This window comes from Alligator mississippiensis, chromosome 13 (assembly GCF_030867095.1).
Source record: "Alligator mississippiensis isolate rAllMis1 chromosome 13, rAllMis1, whole genome shotgun sequence".
NCBI classification, from domain to species: Eukaryota; Metazoa; Chordata; order Crocodylia; family Alligatoridae; genus Alligator; species Alligator mississippiensis.
Window position 1 is genome coordinate 12346541 of NC_081836.1, and position 16885 is coordinate 12363425.

Below are 16885 nucleotides of genomic sequence, written 5' to 3' on the forward strand. Positions count from 1 at the left end.
AAGTACCCTTGTAAATCTAATGGCATTTATAGCCAAGGCTGGCCAGGGCAGGCTTTCCAGACAGGGGCACACCAGCGGGCACCTGGTGTGGAGGCAGGATTGGCTGTTTTTGAGGTCAGATGTCACTTTGAAGGAGAATGCCAGCTGGTGTGGAAGGCAAGGGGCTGGGTCTAGTGCTTTTCTCATGACACTTAGCTGAGTATCTGTAAAGAGGCCTACTGCTCTGCTCACCACAGTGAGAGGGGGGCTCGTGCCAGCGTCCTGACCAAGTTTGGGTAACTATCATTCAACCTTCCTGATTCCCCGCTATTCACCCCCAAGTCCGGCCGTGCCAGTTCAGTGTGGCACAGTAGACACTTTCTGCTCTGAGCCTCTGTGCGTGCTGTTAGAGATGGCCCCATTCTGCACCAATGACAATGGGGTTTTATTTAAGATTGGGTGAGGGAAGAAGGGTTGATAGTTTGCAGGGGTGGGGGAGGGCAGAGGCAGAAGAAAAGGAACTGTTTTTTAAGTATGTTTGTACTGTGCCTGGCACAGCCTGGAATATGTGGCAATCTAAGGATAGAGCTATGATGAGCTCGCCTGGCTTGAGGGTGAGCTTAAAAGGAGGGATGACTTATACATGAATTCTGCAGAGAGCAGGGTAAGAGCGTCATCACTGCAGGTCTCTTGGTATTCAAGGATTCTGCATGGCTCAAGTTGCAGCAAGGGAAGTTTAAGTTAGATATTAGGAAAAACTTTCTCACTAGGAGGGTAGTAAAGCACTGGGACAGCCGGCTACCCGGAGAGGTGGTGGAATCTCCATCCCTGGAGGTTTTTAAGACCTGGCTACACAAAGCCTTGGCTGGCATGATCTAGTTGGGGATGGTTCTGCTTTGAGCAAGGGGTTGGACTCACTCAATGACCTCCTGAGGTCTCTTCCAACCCTTATTTTCTATGAGTCCATGGTTTCAGGCTGCAGCACAAGAGGTGGCAGGCATGTAGCATTTAGAACAGACATGAGGCCAGGCTGTCTCAGGTGCCTACGGGAGTCAGGCACACGCCTGGCAGCAAGGAGCTGCGGTAACCCCCAGCTTGGCAGCCTGGCTTGTTACACTGTGGTGGATTAGGCCCAGGTGTGCTGCAGGGCTGGGTGGAAGGCATCCATTGGAAAGGGGCTTTTAGCAATGGCATTGGGCAATTGGCTGCAGCAGGATGGGTAGGTGGCATCCCTTCTCTGCTGAGACCTGTGCTAAGGACATCCACAGCAATAATGCAGCTGCCGTGGTACCACAGAGCCATCTGGTGGGCACAAGGTGCCAGCCTCAGCTACAGGAGTGGGGCTGCATTGCCCTTTCCACTGTATCCTTATTACCCCACGACTTTGCCTGGGCTCCCCCCAAGCAGACAAGAGCCACAAGTGCAGCCCTTGATTTGAGCTGAGTTGTGCATAATGAAGCTGGGAAAGGGAGACCTAAGGGATAAAGCAGGGTACTGCCCACCCTGTGTCCCCTGGTTCCTACAGCCAGTGTGACAGAGAAGGCCCACAAGCCCCTCCTGGGGAGTTAAGCATATTCAACAGTGGGGGAAAAAATTCCCACTGGGATCAGCGTAGGCAGGGGGGAATCATTTCAGAGCCAACCTGTCTCTCCCCAGAGCCACACCTCCCTTGCCCAGGGCTCCCGCTGGATTTGCTGATGCCCACAGTGCCCAGGGTCCCGCAGGGAGCATGCTTAAGTTGCCTCTGTAGGCAAGCCCCTTCAGCAGTGGAGCACTGGGGACACCCAGTGCCTGCCGAGGTAAACGTCAGGCCTGCGTACACTAAGGGAGCTGGTGCCAGCCCACGTGGCCGTCCCCTTTGGAGCTAGCCTTACAGCGGTGTATGCTCAGCAGAGCTCACTCAGTTCTGCTGAGCATCTCAGGCAAAGACTTGCTCCCACTTCCAGCCTGTAGTTAGAGGGAGCATAATCCCAGGGTGATGTCCTGACTGCATGGCTTTGGGCCAGCCAGGGGCCGGCTGTCCAGCGGCATTGGGGCATGGGGCTGCCTGATGCCCTGTGCTCTCTAGGGATAACTCAGACCCCCTCTGACAAAGGGGCAGGCAGTGGGTGCTGAGCTGCATGTTAGTGACCCCTTGCCCCACTGCAGTGAGGCACTGGATGAATACTGCCCCCCAAGGACAGTGCGGGCAGCAGTGGGGTGAGCACACTGGGGTATAGACCCATTGCCAGCAGGCAGGGAGCTCACACCTGGCCTCAGCCTCCTAAGGGGTAAGAGCAAAGAGCTGTGAAGTCAGAGACTCAGTTCAGCTCTAGGATCTTGTAGCCAGGCAGGGGAGAGGGCTGTGAGGCAGAGGGGACCCTGCCTCATAGGCCAAGCTGGGGTCTCCAGACAAGCTATACGTCTTGGTTGTCCGAGCCGAAGCTTGGGGGAGGTGATGCTCCCTGGGAAAAGACTCCTGTGCCTTCCCAGCCTGTGGACCTGAGCTCTCTGGACCCATGATGGAGGATGCACTTCCTGTCCGCAGAGAGGCTGTAGATCTGCCAGCTTCTGTCAGGCAAGGGGGCAAGTGGGGAAGTGGGCATGTGCCATTCCTGGAGGCCATCCAGCACCAGGCAAGAATGGGTGGGGACTGCTAGCATAGGTCTTTTTGTCTGGGGGCTGCTAGCATAGGCCCCCACCTATCCCCCAGGGTGGTGGTGGGGAGCATGCTCAGCCCTGAGGTGCAGACAAACCCTCCAGACGAAGCAATGTTCACAAGAGCCTTGTTTATTGCCTTCACCCACAGGGGTGTTCTCAGTGGCTGAGGATGCATGTGGGGCCACATTTCCAGGCATAGCCAGTTGCAGAGAGCCTGGCAAGGCGCAGGGCTGGGGTGGCTCAGAAATTCTCGCTTTTTGCAAAGGAAAAAGTGAGCATGTTGTACTGGATAATGGTGTGCCCTGGTGCTAAGGGGTTAAACTGCGTACACTGCCCTGGCAGGCCCAGCAAAGAGGACGTGTACATGTATGTGCACATGCACACACAGACACACACATATGCACTCACACACACGTGCACACAACTGCTCCCACTCTCTCACTCACTCACACACACACCTGCTCCCTCAACACTCAGCCAGCCTACTCAGGGGAGGGAGCCCTCTTCCAGAAGACCGTCTCAACAGAAGCTGTGCTCGACTAAGGCCAGTGCTGTGGCCTGGAGCCCTCAGCAATTCGGCAAGGTATTAGGTGAGGAGATGCACCTAAGCGTGATCTGGCAAAAAAGCATTTGGTGTGGAGGGGGATGTGCCATTTCCAGGTGCACAGGAAGAGCCTTGGAGCAAGTAGAGCTCATAGTAGAGTGTCTAGGGTCTGGGGAGTCTGAGGAGCCTTGGGGCAGAGGTGGCTTCGAGGGGTCCCCTGTTTCTGCAGCACAGAGCCAACGGTGCTGTCTGGAAGCCTTTTATCTAGAGCATGGCTGTCCACCCTCTAAGCTACACATTAGGCAGACTTCCCTTGCCAGGCTGAAGGAAAGCAGGTAACTTGTATCCCTATTTAATAAATGGGAGGGGAGAGGTTAAAAGACTTGACCCAGGTCACAGAAGGAGTCAGTGGCAAAGCAGGGATAAGAACTGACAGTTTCCTGGGTCTGGATCTTACAGGCCTCTCTCTCACTCTTTAAAGCTTCCAAAAAATTGAGGGCCGCATCCCCCCCAAAGGTGACTGGGTTGGACTTGGAGGTGGGAGCATCTGCTGAGGGCGGAGGAGGGCAGGGGAGGAGGGGTTAGTGTTGGAAGCAACATGTGTCCCAAAGCCTCAGCAGGCAGTAGCTTACAGGACTTCCTCTCTTTCTCACACACACACACACACACACACACACACAGCAGGTTATATGCTCGTGGCCCACACACACACACACACACACACACACACAGAGCAGGTTATATGCTCGTGGCCCACACACACACACACACACACACACAGCAGGTTATATGCTCGTGGCCCACACACACACACACACACACACACACACACACACACACACACACACACACACAGCAGGTTATATGCTCGTGGCCCACACACACACACACACACACACACACACACACAGCAGGTTATATGCTCGTGGCCCAGACTGCCAGCCTTGATTCTGGAAGCAGCACCATGCAGAAACCATATGAAGGCCACGGAGGGCTTGAAAGTCAGTTCCGGTGAGCAGGACCTAGCCTGATCCAAGGGCCCATGGCCAGGCTATGGCTCCACCATCACGCTGCTGTTAGTCACGCGGACCCCATACCAGCCTTTCCAGAAAAGAGTGTCCTGACCACCGTGTTCGAAGCAAATGAAGCGGACCCCTGGGCCGTAGTCAGAGAAGGTGTGAGAGGCCTTAGAGGGAAGAGAAACAAAATGGCTTCTAGTAAGTTGCCCACCTTGAATCCCCACTCAGAGAGAGGCTTAATGGGTTAGCAGGCTGCTGAGCTGCATGGTAACCCCACCTTATAGCCTTGGTACAAGGGCTGAGGAAAGCAAGAGGATGCAGCTGGGAAAGCTCCGCATTCCCCCGTGCCCCCTGGGCTGATCTGCTGTCCCCCGCATGCCTGGCCCTGCCTCCCCAGCTGGTCGTCGGGCCTCACCTCATTCCAGCTGCCATCGTTGTCCTCTGGAATAGCAATGGTCTCACTCTTGTACTCTGCCAGGACATCCTCATGCTCCGACAGCAGCTTTGCAGAGAACTCATAGAGGCAGCCAGCATCGCGGCGACCTGCATACCTGAAGACGGACCCAGCCCCAGTGTCTCAGAGGGGAATGGCTGAGCCTGTGCTGGATATCATGTAGCCACAAACTCAGGTGAGAGCCAACTGGGGCCAGAAAACAAAGCCCCAGTGGTCTGCTGCCCAGTCACTGAAGACTGCTAGCAACAAGGGAACATCCATGCTCTCTCAGGCACTGGCATTCTTACTACTCTGCCTGCAATGGGAGCTTTGGGAGCTCAGCACTTCCAAAAAAAAAAAAAAAATCAGTCCTTAGCTTGGTTCCCAGTGCCAGACCTTTATCAATGTGGGCAGTGATGGGAAGATGGGACAAGGAGGCATAGCCCCTGCCTCTCATCCCCATCTCCATCCTCCCAGCCCTCCTCTCCACTCACCAGTCCTTCACCACAATTTTAGGCTGGGTGGTGTCCATCAGCTCCTCCCAATACCCCTCAGCCCGGAGGTCAATGACCTGAGACTTGCGGCACCACCTGGAACACAAAGGGGTTAATAGGTAGCAAAGCCCTGGCTCCCCTTCAAGTGGGAGAGGGGGGACATAAAAGACAGCCTTACTCATAAGATGTGACGAAGTACTTGTGGACTCCATCGCTGGGAAAGCTTTCCCCGAAGTCCCCAGGGAGCTCCTCCACCTTCCAGCCATCACCTCCATTTGCCACATCCCCCCAGTGCTCCAGATCCTCTGCATAACAAGAGAAAGATCTTGGGTTATATCTCACATGGGCTCCAGGAGCACCAACATTCCTGCACAGGGGTTTCTTCAGCCCATCTCATGATGAGAGTTCAATTCAGGACCAGAATGACAACCCACTGACACTAAAAAGTGCTAACTTCTGGGGGACCTTTGCAGTGTAAGGATCTTGTAACCCAGCCTTTCATTCTCAGCATCCATCTCCTCAACCTCCCTTCACTGCAGAGCCCTGCTTGGCATTCAGGACAGATTGCGCTTATTTGACCAAGGTCTGATGGGAAATACACTGCAATACTGTGTGTTAACCTGACCTCTGAGAGATGCTTGTGGACCCCAAATCCTGCATGGGTTGGAATTGAGCTGTGACAAGTCCCCCAAGGGAAACGGTTCCCTGCTCTTTCTTTTAGAGACATTTCCAATGAGTGCTCCTTGTTACCATGTGTCAAAACATCCCTGCTGTGCTGGTGCTGGACGTGGGGGGAGAAGTGACTCATCTTGTTCTGTCTTGGAGCAAGACGTCAGGACGAATGGGGGCAAATACATCAGACTTTCAAAACACGTCAGTTGTAACAAACCCAGGTGCTCGTGAAAGAGGGAAGGATTGTCTCAGTAAACTTTGGTGCTCGTATTCCTTGTTTGCAATCAGCTTTTGGCTTTGTCCACAGGGGTGGGGAACTCCAGCCTGCCTTCCCTTGGCTGTGGGTGTTTCCAGAATTTGCCTGGAAGACTGCAGCCAAGTGGTGCCTGCAGCTCTCATACGCTGCCCAGAATTGGAAGCCAGGGGTTCCTGAGTGCCAACCCCAGCTCTGCCACCAGCTCCCTTCCTGGCCTTGGGAATGGCCTTTACTGGAGAGTTTGCAAACACAATGAGCTGCCTGGGTTCTGCATGAAAAGGCCTCTGCTTTGCTGGGGAAGGGGTGGGCTTGGCCAGCCCCTCTGCAGAGTACCCAAGGAAGCCCTGTGACTGCAAATTACTTGCCTCGGAGTGGGCAGCAGGTCTCCTGCTGCCCAGTCCTGTACCCACCTTCATCCTGCCTCCTGTTCTAGGAGGAGGCTTGTACCAGGGCTACTTGTGAGACTGAGTTAATACTTGTACTCTGCTTTGGAAATGCAAAGCATCCCCTTCAGGATTCCTGCCGTTGGGCTGTATGGAGCACTAACCCCAAGCACAATGGTGGGTTTTGGTTCCTCCTCTCACCCAGCGTATTTCCTTCCTGCACATCCCAGCAAAGCCCCATGCAGAGGGTGAGCTCACAAGGACTCAGCACCTCACCCCAGCTCCACCTGTGGGAAGCCCAAGATAAGAGGCTATGGGGCTAATAGGAACAGGTACTGGCCTATCCCACAGACTCCTCAGAGAGCCAGGGGCAGATGGTGCTCAGTCCCCAGCACTCTCCTCAGCCCCTCACCAGGACTGGGGGGTTGCAAGGTGGAGGCACTCACCTTCCCCACATGGGTTCTTGATTAAGTTCCTCTTCCTCTTGTTGAGGAAGTAGAACATCTGCCAGTTATCTGCCTCCTCTGCGGGCTCCTCTTCGGCAAAGCCCTCTTGCTGGCATTTCAGGATCCAGAGAGCTGCTCCATCCACAAGGTTCTTCCACTGGCAGCAAACCAGGCGGCACACCAGCACCAGGTCCACAGCAGGGATGAAGGCCAAGATCCGAATGAGCACTGCCTCTGGAAGGGAGTCCATCCTGCCACCTGGGAGAATGATGGGGAAGGATCTGCTGAATCAGAGCCCTGCATTGGCCCTTGGACCTTGTCTCCCAGCTTTGGGAAGGTACCTTGGAGGAAGAAAGCCCCGAGCCTGGCACCTAGCACACACAGCACCTTCTTACTGACAGCAATGTTCCAGGGGGAACGAGTCAATTCCTAACCTCAAGGCCTCCTGATTGCCAACCATTTTGTACCCTGAAGCATGAGAGTGGATTGTCCTTCCTTGAGGGCAGACGGCACTCCCTGAGCTCCAGCAGCCTGGATGTGTCAGCTGAACTGTGAAAGGCAGTGGGCCTCGAGAGGAGCTTGTGGGTGAGGGAATTTGGACCTCATGTGTCACCAGCCCGCGTCTCCAAACATCATTCCTTCCTGAAATGCGCTTCTGTGGGAATCTGGCACTGAAAAAGATACTGGACACAGGAGCTTGCTCATGGAGTCCCTCTCTGGTGAAAAGCTGCAGGCAGCAGAAGTTCAGGGTGCCTTGAGATGACCACTTGTATGTCCTGGAACGATGCCCAGAAACCCTGGTGATGGGCATTCCTATCAGTCCCTACACAGCAAGGCAGATGGAGGCTGGCTAGTCCTGGATTTGCAAGCCCTGCACGTCAGAGCATGTCCTATTGTAGGACAGGGCCTGCTTAGCTGGCAGGGCATTCTCTGTGCTTGCAGATCTCCCGGTCAAGGCCTCTGGGACTCTCTCTGCCTCTTGAAGCTTTGTCACCCTGGCAACAGGATGCAAAGCATCCCTTTGCTCTGGCGCACTGCCCTGGAGGCCTTCCCTGTCCCTGCACATGCCCCTCCAGGCCCAGCAACTGCAGAAGGAACCAGGGATGAGTATGCAGATTGAGAGCCACGTGCCACCCCCACGGGATGCACCATGACTGTGCTTCTGTCCAGCCAGATCCCTGCACCTGGCAGATGCTGGGACTGCAGGGAGATGCTGCCTGCATAGACCTTTCCAGACTGGCCAGGAGCAAGTCACAGAGCCTATCAATAGCAAAGAGCTACTCAGCTCATCTCGTGGTGCAGCCAGCAAGGAGTGGAACCCAGGGGCCAAAATATCCCCTAAATGACCCCTGGAGCAACCAGCAGTAGTCATTCAGCCAGGCCCCAGCAGGTACGGTGCTGTGTCAAGGCAGAGAGGGATGCAGGGGGCATGGCTGCCAGGAGCTTGAACTCCCCAGCTCCAGCCCCTGAGCTCATGTGCAGTAGGCACCAAATCTGCTGCACCGGCTGCTGCTAGCAAACAGTTACTAGCTCAAACTTCAGCATGCAGAAAAACTGTGAGGGGCAAAGCCAGGCAGAATCAGGCTGCGCTGGCTCCAGCCCCCGCTCTGATACCCACAGGTACTTCAGGGCACCTGACGGACAAACTCACTGCATGCCAATCAGATCTAACCTTTCATCCTCTTTGCCTGACTCTCCCCCACACCTTGTAAGGATGGGGGCTGCAACTTTGCTTTCACCCCGCACCCCCTTACTTCACCTTCCTCTCTCATAAAATGAACGACTTGAGAGCTCCCTCCCAGCTCCTTTCCCCTTGGGGCTGCCCAGCCCTGCCCTACTCTATTCTATTACCCCTTTCTGTAGAGATGCACCTGCTGCCTTGCAGAGGAGCATGGATCTGGGGGATTCTGCCCCCGCGCAGCCCTGGAGCAGGCTGAGCAGGCTCTGGGGAGAGGACTTTGCTGCAGATCTGGTGCGTGCTCTCCAAGAGGGCTGCATCCCACTGCAGTGATGCCTGCAGCTGCCCTTCTCCCACCCCATCAGCACAAAAGGGATGGAGCTGAGATGCTCCTACCTGAGCCACTGCTTCTGAGGTTGCTGCGCCGCTCTGGACTGATCTGTCGCAAGCAAGTGTTGCTGACTCTTCCTCGTCAGAGCCAGGAGAGGCAGGATGGGCTCCCCTCTTAAAGGGGCAGAGCAGTAGCCTTTGCCACTCGCAACTGCATCATTTATTGGCTTGTGTTTTCATGCTGACCTGCCTGGAGGCTTGCCTGGGATGGCGTAAGCATGGGATCGGGTACCAGGGCATACCGATCCCTACCTTTATCTCCACCATTGGGTCACTGTGTGAATGTGGGCAAATCTCATTGCCTCAGTTTCCCCAGTTGGTAGAAGAAGAATAATGTCACCAGGTCTGAATAGTGCTTGGTGCAATTTTCTTGCCTTTTGCCATCATGCAGCACTCCCTTATGCACCTCATGGCATGGGAAAGGGATTGGTTTGGCCCAGGACTCCAACCCCTGGCCTGTGCCAGGCAGAAGCCAATGTAAGGGGAGTCCTGGATTGCTGCAGTGTCCAAAGTGCCCACCCTCCCACATTGCTTATGGGTCAGTGGGTGTGAAGTACAGGGACCACAGAGCTGAGGATGGTATACATATCCTACTTATAGATGAGGTGGGGTCTCAGGTTTGGGGATCAGAGGTGCCCAGCTTATTTGGCAGACAAGGTTCTTTGGATAAATCTGATATCTTTTATTAGAGCAAATCAAATAGTTGGAAAAATTCTTCTTTGCGAGCTTTTGGTTACAAATACCCTTCATCAGGCTGAGGAAGCATCTGCAGTTGGTGTGTGCTCTGCCTGGACGGAAGAGCACACAGCTATTTGGGGCATGTAGGCTGATGCCATCTCCATACCTGGAAACCTCTGCTCCCAGGAAGCAGAGTCCTTCCCCTAGACACCGGTTTTTATTTACAACGAATTGCATGAGCAAGTGGAATATCTCAGAGCTACTGACACCTCCTCCTCGCACCCAGCTTCTTGTCCCCTCGCACTGCAGTTGCAAGGCCTTCCTCCTCCCCTTGAAGTATCTGCATAATTACAGTCCAGCCCCCACCTCCATCTGGGCTCCTCTTCATTCCTCCTCCTGCTTTCTCACTTCCTTCCTCAGTTGTGCGCAGGCATCCACTTTTCAGCGACCTCTGACTTGTGGTGCGTCTGCTCTTTGGGAGGCAGGATGGGGGGCTGGGGTGTGGAAATCCCAACTTGAAATACCTCCAGGCTGATCTTCAACAGGGCCCAGACTCCCCACATGTGTCAAATTACTGGCTGCATGACTGTGTAATAGGAGCCTAGGCTATTTCCAGGGTAAGGCTAAGCAATGTCATTTTAATTACTTATTATTTGCATAGGGTGGGGTCAGGTGTTTGCTGGGTGGAGCAAGCACACAGGGCCTGCCAACCTGCAGTCTCATTTTGGATGTAATAGGAAAGTGCAGCGGAGAAGCAAAAGGTGCAGGGCTCATGCAGCCACCCCACTGCAGGCACAGGGCTCATGCAGCCACCCCACTGCACTATGCGTGAATTTGGGCCACTCTACCAAAGTGCTGGTGTGATTAATTTTGGTAGCACTGACAAGGAGGGTACTGGGTTTGCAAAATGACTTCCCTTTGAAGGCCTCATTACACAGTCATTTCAGGGCAGCTCCTAGAGCTCTTAACCCCCATTGGCACATTCACACACAAAACTGTTTCGATGTCCTTGGTGCGCAGCTCAGTTTGCGTGGGGGACATTTTAATAATGTCCCAGGTCAAATTAGCCAAATCAGTCCCAAATCATATTGATTGAGCAGAACTCAAAAACCATAACAATTGAGCAAGCAGAACTCAATTGTCCTAAAAGCCAGTATGGTGCTACAGCTGGCAAGCATCCTCCATCCCAAGGATATCACCCTGGGACTCCAGATACCCCCCAATTCGTTGGCAGGCATCCTGTCCTGGAGGTGTTGGGATTAAATGCCTCCAAATACAAACATCCCCCACCCCAGACTCTGTAGTGCAGGACTTGAGATAGTCCCTAGGCTCGCTGTTAGCGCGCGAGAGGCCGAGATGCACTAGAAGGGGGGACACGGCTGGTTGGCCTGAACACGACTACTCCAAACCCAAACCAGTGCTAACATTAGGGTGGCCATCACAGGGGACAGTCTGGTTTTGTGCTCCTCTATCCTTTCAAACCTATGTCCTCTTCAAGAGAAAAACAGAGGAGCGCCCCGGCAGAGGGACCGACAGGGCTTCCTCTACGACAGCCCCCGTGTGCAGCTCGCTGCCATTCCTCTGCGCCGCTAGGGGAGGTGTTCTCGGCTCTGTTCCGCGGGCGGGCCGGGGCGGGGACTCCCGACAGCTCGGCTGCCGGTCTGCCGCCGAGCCCGGGCCCGGCGCGGGGCTGCGGAGCGGGCGCGGCGCAGCCATGGCGGGCCGGGCGGGGCTGGGCGCGCTGCCGGAGGACGCGCTGCTGGAGGTGCTGGCGCGGGTGCCGGCACGGGACCTGGTGCGCAGCTGCCGGCTGGTGTGCGCGCAGTGGCGGGCCGTGGTGGACCGGCCCTCGCTGTGGAAGCGCAAGTGCGAGCGCGAGGGGCTGGTGCCGGCCGTCGCCGCCCGCCCGCCGCCCGACTGGCGGGTCTGGTACTTCCTCTGCCGCCGCCGCCGCAACCTGCTCCGCAACCCGCGCGCCCAAGGTGCGTGCGGGCCTCGGCGCCCTGGAGCCCTCTCCCCGGCTTGTCGTGGCGGCCCCTGGCCCTGGCCTCACTCTGCTTTCTGCTCCTCCCCTAGAGAAGTTCAAGCACTGGAAGCTGGACTCCAACGGCGGGGACAAGTGGAAGGTGGAGGAGCTGCCGGGCACTCACGGGAACAGCTTTCCCAGCCCTGCTGTGCGCAAGTACTTCGTCACGTCCTACGAGTGAGAGCTGGGGGCTCGGCGGTGGAGGAAGAGGGTTCGCGGGGCCCTTCGGGGAAAACAGCAGTGGCTGGGGCTATAAATATCAGGAGTTTGGCATTGGGGTTGGTTCTTCTATGGAGATAAAGATGGGAAGGATAATGCTGCTGAGGCACCTACTCAAGGGTATCAAATGGCAAGAAACTGGGGAAAGCCCACTCCTGGAGACAGGAAACTCCCTCCAGTTTTGGGCTTTCTTGTCTCATAATCATCTGATAGATTATAATCTAGATGTAAACTTCCCCTCCAGCCTGTCTCAATCAGATTCAGAGTGTATATGTGTTCCCACCTCCTTCCAGCACCATAATTGCAGGTCAATAGGGCACCAGTAGGGTGCCCTGCTCCAAGCAGGGAAAGAGTGGCATATGCTGATGCTGAACGCTCCCTTACTTTGTATCCCAGCCTCTGCCTGAAGTCCCAAATCATTGACTTGAAGAAAGAAGGATACTGGGAAGAGTTGATGGATAAGCACCGGCCTGACATTGTCGTCTCAGACTGGTAAGTACAGGCATCAAAAGCCAGAGTCTTTGCGTGGGGTAGGTGTGGATGCCAGTTGGGACTCTGGCATGCTGCGAATGGTGACCCTCAACCTCCTAAAGCTGTGGGGTTTAACAAAAGCCTGAGTCAGACTTGAGATTTGTTGCTGTATCTGGAAAGCGCCATGCCCTAGCGCTTGGAAGACAATGGTTGAACTCCAGATTGCCTACCCCACCGTGCCTGAGGGGATGATGCCCTTCTCGCTGAGATCCTCCAACAAAAGGGGCTAAGTAAAGCGACAGCACCTTGGTGTTACTGGAGAGCTGGAGGTACCATTATAGGCAGTCAGTGCTTGCTGGCTTTCTCCCCCAAAGGCCATTAGCAAGCCCCTGTAAAGACTATCAGTCTGCCATGGTGATAGCAGCAGTGGTCTGTCTCTAGCCATATGCTGCCCAGCGGGTGCTATTGCAGAGCCTGATTTCTCGCTGGCTCCCTAGGTACGCTGCCAGGTTTGATTGCGGGTGCCGGTACCAGCTCAAAGTGCAGCTGCTCTCTGCAGACTACCTTGTCCTCGACGAGTTCCGTCCTGAGCCGGTGATCATAGACCAGTGGAGTGATGCGGAGTGGAAGGAGGTGAGAGATGTGGGCAGTAGCTGTAGGGGTGGTAGCTTTAGCTCTGTTTTGGTTTTAACGTGCAGCTTGGATCTGACTGGTGACTGGGTAACTGCAGTTCCTTTTTCCCTTAGCACACAGTCCCACATTGGCTTCCTCTAGCTCAAGCCTGCTTGTCTGAAAGAGACCCCAAAATAAAACTGGGCAGGAAAAAATGTCTGACTGGGACCTTTAAACTTTCTGCAAACTTTTTTCTTTTCTTTTGAAACATCAGCACAGCAACATCCTAAACCTGGCTCAAGTTTAGCGTGAGGTTCCATCTCTCCAGCAAGAGAGTTGTATCTAAACCAGTGCTATTGCAATGATGCCAGAAGCTGTGTGGATGCTATTCCAGTTCATCTTAATCCTGCTCTTCCTCTAGCTGAGTTGAGCTGCTTTTAAACTGGGATGAGAAAACCCACATAGCCTCTCTCATCCTTCCAGCTTAACTTTCACCAGTGCCACTTTTTTTGTAACATGGATGCCAGAAGTAAGGAACCTCTGGCCTTGTTTGTAGGAGGATTACCCCTAATTTGGCAGCTTCCCATGCCTACAGGAGAGGCTTTCACCTATGCAGGTGGGTGGTCATGTTTTACCAAACTCTGGGCTAAGTCTTAGCATACACAACACTGTGGTCAGACGAAGCATTTCTTTAAAATATATGTGCTCACCTATCCCTGACCTCAAATGGCTAAAACCTGAACATGTTTCTGGAGGGTTTTTTTTATTTTAAGTCTTCCTGTTCTGCTCAGTTCCTCTTCTAGTTGATTCCCCCTTTATTCAGTATGGAAAATAAGACCAGTTCAGTCACTTTTCATGCTGTAGCACCACTGTTTTGTTTGGGTTTCAAAGTGTAGAGTTTAGAAATCCAGAAATTTTGTATGTAAAAAATAAACTATTGCATGCGTTTAGTTTTAGAAGAGGAGAAAGAGTAGTAGTAGTGGTGGCGATGATGATAATAGTGTTATAATTGGGGATCCTGGCTGTCTCCGATTTTAAAAAATCCCCAAATTTCAGTTAAAAAAATAACCCCAACTCCACATTTTTCCATGATTAAAATGAAATACCGCTAGATATATATCATCTCTCTCTCTCATATATATATCAGTGGTGTTTCATTTAAATCACAGAAAAATGTGGAGTTGGGTTACTTTTTTTTTTTAACTGAAAATTGGGGATTTTTTCTTGAAGCGGAGAAAAACCAAGCTCTCTGGTTATAATGCAAAGGGCCTTCTCTGTATGCACCACCAAAAGTCTATAAAAGGCAGTAGTCTGCTGGCTCGGAGTGTGACTGGTCAGAAACCCGGGTCCCTGACCATGGCTATTACAGAAAGGCCTGAACAAGTTTGCAGGGTGTATGTGGTGGGAGTAGCTTGATTTCCCCCTGCCCCGCCCCTTCTTCCCAGATGCACATACCCAAATCACCCGAGAGATTGGATCAAGTTTTACTAGCAAGGGGAAGAAACATGTTTTTCTAAAACAAGCTGCAGGCCCTGCGGTAGGAGTGGTCAAGCTGGGGATTTCCAGTAAATAGGAGGGGCCTGCTAGTCATTTGAGGCTTAGCAGCCCGCAGGGAGATCAGTGCTAATTGGTTGCTGCTCTGACGGGAAGGCTGGCAGCCCACATCACACTGTGCTAGAGGACTCTTCACACCAGTGCAGGTAGTGCAGCATCCACACACCTGTTGTGCTGCTGGGAGGCTTATGTTGCTGTTCTGGGAATCAGCTGTGTGTGGCTGGCAGGAGTTGCAGGCTGTGGCAGGGCTCCAGGCTGATTGCAGATGCATGCAGAGCTGTGACTAACACAAGGTGAGCTTCGCCAAGAAAGCCTTGCAGTGCAGGTGAGGCCTGAGGTTTAAATGGAAAGGCTGTCTAAATCCCTGGGACAGTGTTTTAATGGGAGGGCATGTCTGCAGCCCCCAACTGCTTTGAAAATGCTGCCGCCTCCTCCCCCAAACAAATTCTTCACTAGCAGTGACAATGGTGAAAGCTGGAGGCCTGGGTTCATCCAGACCCTTCAGCCTCCACTTACCTGCTTTGCCGAACAGGAAGAGGACTAATAGTCTCTGGCAGAGCCATCCCTAGGAGAGTGCAGGACACAGGGCATATCAGCCTGTGCGGGCCCAGGGGGTGGGGGTGACAGCCACCTGCAGAAGGTGGCAGCAGGGCTGCAGTGGGGCCTATACGGCACTGTCCGTGGGGGCTCCACAAAGTGCAGGGCCCAGGGCGGTTGTGCTCCCCCCCCCGGGACAGCCCTGGTCTCTGGTATCCGACTCTACACAACTCTCGGCTGCCAGGGCTTACATTTCTAACAAAACCTTCTCTTAAAGCCCTGCTAGGACTTCCAAATGTGTCTCCCACCTCCAGATAAGGGAGCATTTGGAAGCACACTCCTCCCCAGGCCAAGGCTCTTAGTGTACCTGATACAGGAACCACTGTGTTGGGATAACCCCACTGCTTCTCCTTGCTCACCTTCAGATGTCTCACACCTTCCGCAACTACAAGCCGGGAGTTCGCTACATCTTGTTTAAACATGGCGGGCAGGACACCCAGTTCTGGGCTGGCTGGTATGGGATCCGCGTGACCAACAGCAGCATCACCATTGGGCCAGAGACATCGGCATGAGAGGAGAGCAGGGAGATGACAACTCCTGTCCACCTCAGGGCTATCCTCAGAGGGCATCACAGCATGCTTGGTCACCTGTGCAATCCTTGAGGGTATCTCCAGGCCAGTCTCACACCTGAAGTCAGCCTCTCTGGTCATCTCATTTTTCTGGTCTCCGTATTTTCATACCCTAGCTGGAGCCAGGATCACTTGCTTCTCAGACTGAGCTCCTGCAGGCCTTGCCCTCTGAAACAACCCTTTGTATGTTTGCTTTGCTCTCTTGACTTTATCCAGTGCAATTCAAAGATTTCCCATGCCAGGGAGCCCAAGGCTGCTGTCAGCTGAGGGCACCTGCCTCTGCTTAAAGCAAGGGTTATCAGCTGTGGCTGAGTCACTTTGTAAGAGAATTGGAACCACCTGCAGCATTTGGGTTTAACAGAGACCTGAGCAGGGGGAGGGGAAAGAAGAGGACCATGTCTGCAAGAGTCTATAAAATATATCTCGTGTCTCAAAAAAAAAAAAAAAAAGCCTTTCTTATTTAGCCTTGGGCCTGAGTCTTGCTTCATGGAGAGCTTTGCTCTGGAGAGGGGTTTGCTCTTCATTGGATGGGGGAATGGGCTTGGAATCTCTTCTTCGAACTGTTTCAGAAACTTGAATTTTTGATGTGAGCAAGAGTTTAGCATCCGACTAAACTCTGCTTCTATGCCCCCTCCACCTTGAGCTCCCAGTCCTCTTTGGTCACAGGGTCTTTCCAGGAACATAAAGACAAGGTGGAAGTGCTCTAGCTGAGTTTCAGCCAGGCCTCCAGGCCTCCTTGCTATACTGTAACAAGACCCCTGGACCCTCTGTCTCCCAAGTACCACATCTCACTGACTCTCAGAAACTAGAGCCCAATGGCAGATGGAGCACAATTGACCCATTTGGTCCCCAGGGGCATTTCCCCCAAACTTGAGGCCTCTTCTTTGTCCACCTGGCCTGCAGTGCAGTAGTGGGTTGATGGGGAAAGGTGTACTTACTCTTACACCCAGAGAGGGGCTTAGGATTGGAGAGGAGACTCCCTCTTTGCAGATGCTGCTTGCCTTATCCTCTAAGGGCCCAGGTGGGTGCTGCTGTGAGCTGGCTTGAGGGAGCTCTCAGCCCTATGTACCCAAAGCACTTTGGTATGTCATGCACTGGGGTTATACAGAGGAACATGTACATTGTGCATGGACAGATGGATTCTGACCAATAAAACCTTTTCTGAATATGTGCCTCTGTTCCTCTTTTTCCATTAAAGCAGGGTCCTGCTCTGCTGCTGTGGAAA

The 16885-nt window shown here is 53.6% G+C and overlaps 2 protein-coding genes across 3 annotated transcripts; one reads left to right on the forward strand and one right to left on the reverse strand.

Moving 5' to 3' along the window:
* Nucleotides 1–2732: 2732 nt before the first annotated feature.
* Nucleotides 2733–11241, reverse strand: LOC102573853 (F-box only protein 2). The gene is made up of 6 exons (XM_059716666.1): nucleotides 8941–11241; nucleotides 6867–7124; nucleotides 5288–5414; nucleotides 5110–5205; nucleotides 4598–4733; nucleotides 2733–4349 (listed from the first exon to the last, which is right to left on the reverse strand). The coding sequence occupies exons 2-6, from the start codon at nucleotides 7114–7116 to the stop codon at nucleotides 4215–4217; spliced, it is 744 nt and encodes a 247-aa protein (XP_059572649.1). The 5' UTR covers nucleotides 7117–7124; nucleotides 8941–11241; the 3' UTR covers nucleotides 2733–4214.
* A 19-nt stretch (nucleotides 11242–11260) lies between these two features.
* FBXO6 (F-box protein 6) lies at nucleotides 11261–16826 on the forward strand. Of its 2 annotated transcripts, none has more exons than XM_019494022.2 (5): nucleotides 11261–11594; nucleotides 11689–11794; nucleotides 12254–12349; nucleotides 12826–12961; nucleotides 15457–16826. In XM_019494022.2, the coding sequence occupies exons 1-5, from the start codon at nucleotides 11327–11329 to the stop codon at nucleotides 15601–15603; spliced, it is 753 nt and encodes a 250-aa protein (XP_019349567.1). In that variant the 5' UTR covers nucleotides 11261–11326; the 3' UTR covers nucleotides 15604–16826. The 2 variants fall into 2 exon arrangements, with proteins under 2 accessions (XP_019349567.1, XP_006259377.2); XM_006259315.4 differs by having other exon boundaries at nucleotides 11264–11594; nucleotides 11689–11815.
* Nucleotides 16827–16885: the final 59 nt, after the last annotated feature.